Source organism: Cyprinodon variegatus, unplaced genomic scaffold, assembly GCF_000732505.1.
Source record: "Cyprinodon variegatus isolate N-32 unplaced genomic scaffold, C_variegatus-1.0 Scaffold336, whole genome shotgun sequence".
In the NCBI taxonomy this organism is placed as follows: Eukaryota; Metazoa; Chordata; class Actinopteri; order Cyprinodontiformes; family Cyprinodontidae; genus Cyprinodon; species Cyprinodon variegatus.
In genome coordinates, this window is record NW_015150789.1 from 432,791 (window position 1) to 441,570 (window position 8,780).

The 8,780-nt window shown below is 39.8% G+C and overlaps 1 protein-coding gene across 3 annotated transcripts in view; it reads left to right on the forward strand.

Annotated features, from left to right (window-relative positions):
• LOC107091425 (sodium/calcium exchanger 3-like) overlaps positions 1-8,780 on the forward strand; it is a 168,648-nt gene that overhangs the window by 105,667 nt on the left and 54,201 nt on the right. For 2 of the 3 annotated variants that reach the window (XM_015385345.1, XM_015385346.1), the window contains exon 3: positions 4,031-4,137. The exons of the other annotated variant lie outside the window; for it this stretch is intronic. In XM_015385345.1, coding sequence (XP_015240831.1) covers positions 4,031-4,137 — 107 coding nt within the window. The remainder of the gene's footprint in view (positions 1-4,030; positions 4,138-8,780) is intronic. 3 annotated transcript variants of the gene reach the window in all.

Genomic DNA, 8,780 nt, shown 5'->3' on the forward strand with positions numbered 1-8,780 from the left:
ATATATATATATATATATATATATATATATATATATATATATATATATATATATATATATATATATATATATATATATATACATAGACATTACACATTTTTTCAGAGTTACAAAATCTTTAAATTGATTCAGAAATATCAACATTAGATTAGAGAACAAGGTTGATACAGCTCTCCTTGGTGCAGTCCAGATTTCCATATAGCACCATTTCCTAACAGTTATAATCGCCAGGTAATACCAGAATTCAATCAAGTCATGAAGAGAGATTTAAGGTCACTTGAATACATCTTGAAATGCTCCTAGCTATGAAACATGCAGTCAAGTGAAGTTATTCAAATTGGTTAAAAAAATGAATCATTGAAAGAACCCAGATGAATGTATGTTGTATGTAAACGATGACAAGCAGATAATGCATCGATTTGATAATAAAAAATGATAACTTTAGTGAAATCCCTTATAGATCATACTTAGTGACTGCAGAGAGGAAAACGCTCCTTTTAAAAGACGAAACCTAAAGCAGATGCGTCTCAGTGTAAACAGCTATATCTGCAAATGTTTATTAATACAGAGCATACATACAACAAAAAAAATAACAACAAAAACAACAGAGAAGAAATGCTACACAACAACATTTTATGTTAAAGAAAAAATAGTAAATAACAGTAGGGGCTTCATCTTGAAGAGAGACGGTTAAACACAGAAAGCTAAATTTATTTTCAAAGGCAAGACTATCTTAATTTATTATGAATTACTTGTTAAAATGTTATAAGGAACTTCCTGTGAAAATGAGAAAATGTTTTGTAGGCAGTTAGCCCTCTGCATGGGCTATATTGGAGTTTGGAGGATAATAAAGCGCTGTGGTTTCAGGATTGGAAATTAGTAAGCAATTCTTGCAAAAATAGTTTTTACACAGTGAGTAAAGCGATCTGAACACTTTCGGTAGAAAATGCATGTTTTTATGGACCTTTTATTGCTAATAGCTGAAGCTCGTGTTGGTCACTGAGCAATTAGCAAATCCTACTGGTTGGCCAGCTTTCAACTAAAAACCTTAAATTGGGTGATTTAGTTTGATTTAGCATGATTGCTATAGTTTAACAGCTCAGTTTAGCAGATTAACTTTTTTCCAGATATTTGTAAACTTTTCCAGCTGATTTCACAGTAAAGCAGCACAGAACTGTTCTATGTTTACGTTGAAAAATCTGGACACAGAAACTTACTTAAAGCCCAAACATTATTCTAATTGAGGGAACAGTTTTAGACTAATTGAAACGCTGCATCTGTGGTTTGCTTTTGGCTTACATGGATCTCAGATTATTGGCATGCGTGTGTGTGTGTGTGTTTACATGTGTATCAGATCCCATTTGTCCATTAGGCTCCCTTGCTTCTCTTTCTTGGTGTTGTTGAAAAACCAAAGTGCTGTTTAAGGCTGCAGACTTTGCCTGGTTAGAAAAGGAAAGCCCCACTGGTGAGAAAGGAAGAAGGATGGATTGCTGCGCTTTGCTAAAAAGAATCAGATTGTACAGTCTGATTGCAACGGAAGAGGATTAGGGCCACTGGAAAAAAAAAAAGTTTACTGATTTAAAAATTTTATTTCAATTTAGTATTAGAAAAAAGTCAGAATTCTGACTTTAATCTCAGAATTCTGACTTTAAAATCAGAATTCTGACTGAATTCTGACAATAAAAAAAGTCAGAATTTTGAGAAAAATGTCAAAATTCTGAGATTAAAGTCAGAATTCTGACTTTAAAGTCAGAATTCTTACAAAAAAAGTCAGAATTCTGACTTTTTCCCATACTATACTGAAATAAAATAAAAAAAATCAGTTAAATTTTTTTTTTCCAGTGGCCCTAATCCTCTTCCGTAGATTGCCACTCAACTCCTGAACTACAAACATTTTAGCCAGAGAACTACTGGATCTACTGGATCTTTAAACATGACGAAAGGAATGAATGCTGGACGCTGTTTACAGAGACTTTTCCTTTTTACATAATGACTGAAGCTTTTTTCTGGCTGCAGAAACACATTTTCTACTTTTGTACATATTTTCTACATTTATTAAGGTTCAAGGAGGGCATCTGCAATGGTAGTGACACAAAATGTACCGAACATCAATCTGTTGGAGGTTAATCAGTGCAAAACCAGGGAAGAAGCTGCTTTATGACTTAATACATAGCAAGCTATCTATAATAAATTCTAACAGGCAACTCATCTCATTAGCTGGAATTTCAGTTTCCATTTGCATTCCCCAAGTTAAATGCAGATTAAAACCTTTTTTTTTTTCATGTAAAAGAATAAAAAATATCCTCCCATAAGATGTCAAAGGCATAATAAAGTATGTAAATAAAGTGAGAGAGAGGATGCAGTGTTCCATGACTCATTTTGGGGTTTTGTTTTCATTTTCCAGCAACATATATCGTGTGATGTAACATTTGCATGAGTCTGACTGAAATCAACATGGCCATTCCTCCAGGAGTCTCCCTCCTCTGATCGTTTGAGTCGCTGAGGCATCAGGGTACCTACTGACCACTTAGCTGGCCAGCCTCGTCGATAACTCTTTATAAAGATCAATTAGGGCGATCAGTGGAGAGAGCGCCGCTGGGGTCGAGGTGCCACATCGAGCGGTTTCTGTGTGATGATGTTTCACGCAGCGCTTTCCCACAGAAAGAGTCTCACCCCCTCAAGACATCAGACTTCATTAAAGGGGCGTTCTCTTCAAACTGGAGCCATAAAACCTGCAATAAACGACTTTTCTCTTCTTCCATCCCTTTAAAAGGAGGGGAGGTCTGCATAGTCTCCAGCTATCAGTCTGTTTAAAAAGAGCTGTGACAGAAGAATGGAGCTAACACAGAGTAACCGTGTAGCAGTGATGTGAAGTCAGCCACCTTTGCTTTGATACCCTGAAATAAAATCTGGTAAAGCCGATTGCCTTTGATTGCTGTTAGCAGAACTACCAGACAAATGAGAGCGCCCACCACTGCAAAAATGTTACGAAAATGTGTTAAAATTTCCTAAAATAAGTGTATTTACCCTTAATATGAGTTGGAAAACAAGATCTGCCACTGGAATATATCTGAATATAAGATAATTAGATATTATGCACTTGAAATAAGTAATTTTTTTTCTTATTTTAAATGTAAATTGTCTTATTCCATTGAGAGAGAGTCTTTCTTTCTTGCTCAGTTTAAGAAAACGTAAACTTAGTTTATGAAAAATTGACTTACTCAGATTTCCATTTTTTTTAGAGTGCACAATGTAATTTTATGCATATTTTCCAGCTCCAAGCTTCATGCCTATTAAATCTAACAATATCTGGTGTTTGAAGGATATCATTACTCTGTACTTAGATGTACATAGTTATTGGAGAGCTTATATTCATTCATTAAATCATTTAAGATACAGTCGTACTTCTCTTTGGCAAAGGTGGTGAAATGGATGGATATTAAAAAGTGCTTAAGCTTGACACTAGGGAGGAATCGTGTCTTCCAGCAGGACGACGGCCCAAAACAAAGCATAATTCCAGAGAATAAATGGTTAAGATTTTGTGCAATGTATAATATTTATCCATCTTTGCAAATATGCACTTCCTTGAGCTGATCCTAAAAAAAAAAAAAAAATGTCAACACAATTTTTTCCTGTTTTTTGTAGATTTTTAAAGGTTTTACACATTTTATAGCCTGAGTGGCTACAACCTGCTGTCTTGGGTTCATTTGGTTATTCCATCCACTTCACAATTGAGAGGTTTTCACTGTCCCACTTGTGCTGGATATAGTGATAAATGTGGTTGTCATGACACCAACTCTAACCAATGAGCTCACAGCATTGCATCTGTCTGACAGGTGACTGACTGCTTGGTGGGCTGACCGTTCACTGCCTAACCTTTCTTTCCTTGCTGGTTATTAATCCACTTCCCTTGTCCCTCCATCACAAATTAACCTCTCTCTTCTTCTCCCCCCCCTCCCCTTCCCTTATCTGTCTCTTTCTGTCCATTTCCTTTCACAACCCCGTCCTTTGTTGTTTCTCCCTCTTGCAGCAAATTTGTTCACGTGAAAATTATTGATGATGAAGAGTATGAGAAAAACAAGAACTTCTTCCTGGAGCTGGCTGAGCCTCGCATGGTAGACATGAGTCTGCAGAAAGGTGCGGTACTGAACTTCTTTCTCTCATTCTCGCTCTCCCACTTTTACTTTCTTCTGCACTTCTGCAGCACTTCTTTGTCTAATTTCTGTCCCCCCTTTACCTGAACCTTCATCTCGTTTCCATTTTTCTGCCCTGCTCCTTTGTTTCTGATTCAGTGGAACTCTGACTTTCCTTTCAGAACTCAGTTCTTTCATATCAAATCAGAAACCTGCAGTAGAATCACATCATTTTCTTCTGTATGAAAGACTCCCCAGACGCCATTAGCATCTGCATAAAAAAGCAAAGATTGTCTAGATGTCACCTTTATGTATGCAAAGAAGCAAGAACCAAATATATAGGAAGGCGTTACTTAAAGGCATGAGTTATTTTCAGCTTCAGAGACCTACTTTGAATGATTTCCCCTGAAAAGGGATTATTGGTTTAAATTTGCAATGAGAGAAATTATTCACCGAACTCCTCAAACTAAGACTTTTGTCAGGCTAGAGATTATAACCCAAATATACTCATTTAACAAAAAAATAAAAAGTACAGCTCAATATTTTGCACCATCACAGATTTTTTGCCTTTTTGTAAATACATTAGAACTTCAAATAAATTTCAGTAATTTTAAACCCCCTGGTATAATATTAAAGACCATTTTAGGGAATGAAAAATCGACTTTCTACCTATGGTTTTATTTTTTTAGGGGAAAAAGCTACACCAATCTCAAATGACAGAACTATGTTTATTTAAAAAAAAAGGTTACGATGTATAACGCTTTTAACAACAACAGTGTCATGTTGGGACCAAGGTTTCAAACCCGCATGCAGAACACACGGACTCAGAGGAAAAAGTTCAACAGTTTATTGAAACACAATGAGAATAAAGTACTGATGCTTGGAAACAGATCCAGGACTGGTCACAACAGGGTTCTCTGTTCAGTGATTTTGGCTGAGCGGCAGAGGGACGGAACCAGGAGGGTCCAGAGGCAGAAGGTAGGCAGAGGGCTAGGCAGAGGCAGGGCTTGACTTCAGACTTTGCAGTGTTCTGATCTGAGTTACTTTCCAGTTCTCTTCTTGAGAGTGGGCAGGCAGGTTCAGACAGTTTGACTTTCCAGGGATCTTCTGAGATCAGACAAGCTGGTTTCTGCTGAGAAACTCTTCCAGAGTTCCTAGGGTTCAGTCAGGTTCTTCCTAGGAAGCAGAGAGGACAAAAACAAGTTAGGTTCTGGTTCAGGTTTCAGGGGAGTCAGAGAATCAGACAGGTTGGTTGGCTCAGGCTTGCTAACCGTAACTGGCTTAACACTCTGGCACTGGAGTGTTGCTCTGCCACTGCTTAAATGCTGGTCTCCCGATGAGCAAACGAGCCGCAGGTGTGGGAGTCAGCTTCAGCTCCAGGAGACCTAGGGCGCCCTCTGCTGGAGAAAGGTGGACAGACCTCCAGATCCCAACAAACAGATGGTTTAAAAATGTATGACACAAAACCCCCCGATATAATCAGTGCACAGCCATTTTTAAATCCGGGCTTACACTGTACGATTTTTTGCACTTTTTGGGCCGACTTTCCAGTCGTGCGAGAATTTTTCAATCGGGCCGACTTTCAGCCTGATCGTGCGTCGGGCATCGTCTAGTGTACAGGGGGTAATTGCATTTTCATGTAGGGCCAGGTTGTAATGCCTGGACAGAATCTGGAGACATGATAATTCAGGCGACACTGGAATAAAGCGTCAAAGAATTCATTCCAAAGTAAGCTGGTGTCACAGGAACTGACTGGAACTGGAATCCCTGTAGGGAGGTTGAACAGAGTTAGTGACCGAGAACAAATCCGGTGTTGAAGGTGCACTGAATGAAATCCACTAACCATCGCAGAAGCCAGGAGGAAGCACAGGCTCTGATGATTGACCCCTGTGGCTCTTTTGGGATGATTTGGATCACTGATGACTGATCCAAATCCTAATAGTGCTAGACAGGGAGGGCTAACGCTAGCGGGGGGAGTCGCAGACAGTTCGAGGGTCATGCACAGAGAAGCAGTCCACAGGGCAGAGGTTTCCATAATGGCTAGCAGAGAGGGAAATCTGAAATCAAGACAAAATAATCTGTAACATGAGACACACTGACCAGAGGAACAGAGACAGGAGGAAGATCTGAGGTTCAGGCTTGAATCGTTCAAAATTCGATATAACAATCGAGATGCAGGTAGAAGCAAACAGGTGAGTCTAGGCATGAGGTTGGTGTCCAGAGGTCTGAGCTAACAGGGGCGTCCGACAGGGGCAACGCAAGCAGGAGGAAACAGAAACCAGACAGTTGGAGATCAGGAGATTCTACCATAATGGCAGGATGGTCTAGTCCAACTAACAGCTTTCAGGTCTCTGCTGGTTACCCACTGGGAGAGCCAGGAATATTTAGCTGCTCCCAGATGCAGCAACTCCCAGTAATTAGAGCTGCAGCAGATGTAACCGCTCAGACCTCATTGGCAGTGCAGCAGAGGGAGCAAACATTTACCACGTTTACATGTCCTACATGCTGAACTGTCTTTGGTATTTCAGTTTAGGACAATTAAAAGCAACAAACACTGACCATAACTAAAAAAACATTTCCTACAGGTCTTTTAAAACAGATAGATGTCAAGGAGCATCCTGTTTACTGATGTAAACTTTGAAAGGGGAATACAGCACATTTATCAAAAGCCCCTTTTCTACTAAAAGCCCTGCGATTTAAAGCCCCAGGATTTAATTTTCCTATTATTCACACCTTTAGTCCAGCAGATAGTTATTATAAGAACGCTGCTGAGTTGGATTGTGGGAGACAGTAAAGGTGTAAAGGAGGAGTAAGCTAAGTGATTTCTGTTCAGACAGAGTGTGGGACATAAATAGGTAACGTCAGCTGAAGCTGCGCGGGATACATACCGGTGGTCAGGGTTTAGTCTCCAAGGGAAAGGAAAACGAGGCTTTGTGTGCCGTTTCCTTTTTTCCTCTCTTTTTTAAAATACTGCCCTGAAATAACTATTTGTAGGTAATAAAGGTACGATGAAACATACAGTTTTGAGTAACCAGGAGGTAAAAGTTGCCTTATATTTACTCACAAACACAACATACTGTAAGTTTGCTGTACAGAATTATTTGCTATGCTGCTTTTTCACACCTTTCAGTTTCATTCTAAAGCGTTGATTGAAACCGGCAACTCAAATGCTTTCATGTATTCTCACCGTGTAATAATCACCCTTTACATATCCTAACTAAATAAAATAGATTGTGACAAGACGTCCATCTTTTGGAACATGAAACATAATCTAGATGGAGCTGCTGATAAATTAATTGGGTTAGCAACAGAAGCCGCAGCAAAACTATTTGTGTTGCTTGGTAATTGTGTGTTTTTGGTTATATGTTTTAAATAACAGGCTTTTTTGTCTATTTTGATAATCACACACCTTTAATGCTCAGCCTGAACTAGTAGTTGCAAATTTTGAGATATAGCATAACGCGGCATCTGTTGGCGCATGTAACACAGACCCATGCGCACTTTAAACTATATTTTAACATACATGGTTCCTGCATAACAGAGGGCAGATTAATATGATGTGGTTGTATGATGTATATGATGTATAGTATCCATACTGTAACAAAAGATCATTTTATCAGCATCATCCTTTCCTATCTCTGAAAGATACGGTTGAAGGTTAAGGAAGTGAATTCCTGGTCTAGAAGTCAAGGACCCAATCCATGCAAAATGTACTGAGTCACATTAGTTGTAGTTTTGTTCTCTTGTTTATCTTTAGACAGATCGGTTTGGTGTGTTTTAAGCCAGAAAAAACAATTCCATTGCTTTTGGGGACTAACTACCTAGTGTTTGTCAAGCTTGAGACCTTGGACCCAATATTCAAACAGACGGATCTGGATGAGTTCTAACAGTCTTTATTAATCAACTGAGTGCGGCTGCTCGTCAGCTGGAGCGGATAAACCGGATCCTCTGGGTCAGAGTTCAGTCCGATCCCAGAGGGATGTGAGGAATCCAGGAAGGTGATTTTCCTCCGCTTGCGGTGGGCGCCGCCCCCGGAGCTCTGTGTGATGAGCGGAGCTGATGCCAACCGACGCCCGGAGCAGCTGTGTCCAGAAGGGGAAATCCAAGCGTAACAGAACCAACTTCTGTCATGGTCCTGGTTCTGTTTACTTTACTTTGCTCCTTGTTTTATTGGTTTAATTCCTATTTTGTTGTACTTTCTAGATTTATTTTAGTTCTCAGGTTTTTCTGTTGTTGTCCTCTGTTGCCCTCTAGTGTGTGTTCCTTTCCCCTTGGCTTCCTCGTTGTCTCCTCTCACACCTGCTCCTTATCAGCTCGTTAGCCCTGCCTTGGTCTCAGTCAGCTATTTATACTCTCCCTCTGCTGTCAGGCTTTGTTGGTTCCTTGTTGCTGCTGGTCCTGTCGTTGCTGTTGTCTTCTCACCTCGTCTCTCCATGGCTCCTTGTGCGTGATGTCTCCATGGTTCTGGTCTGTGTTACATTTTAGTTGGAATCTTGGATTCCTGCTTTTGTTAACTGCTTTCATCATTAAAAGTAAAATGCTGCGTTCACACCGGACGCAGCAGGCGCGACAGAAGCAGCGAGTTTACATGCAAAGTCAATGATTGACACGCGTCTAGGCGCAGCAAAAGGTCCCGCAGCGCGTTTT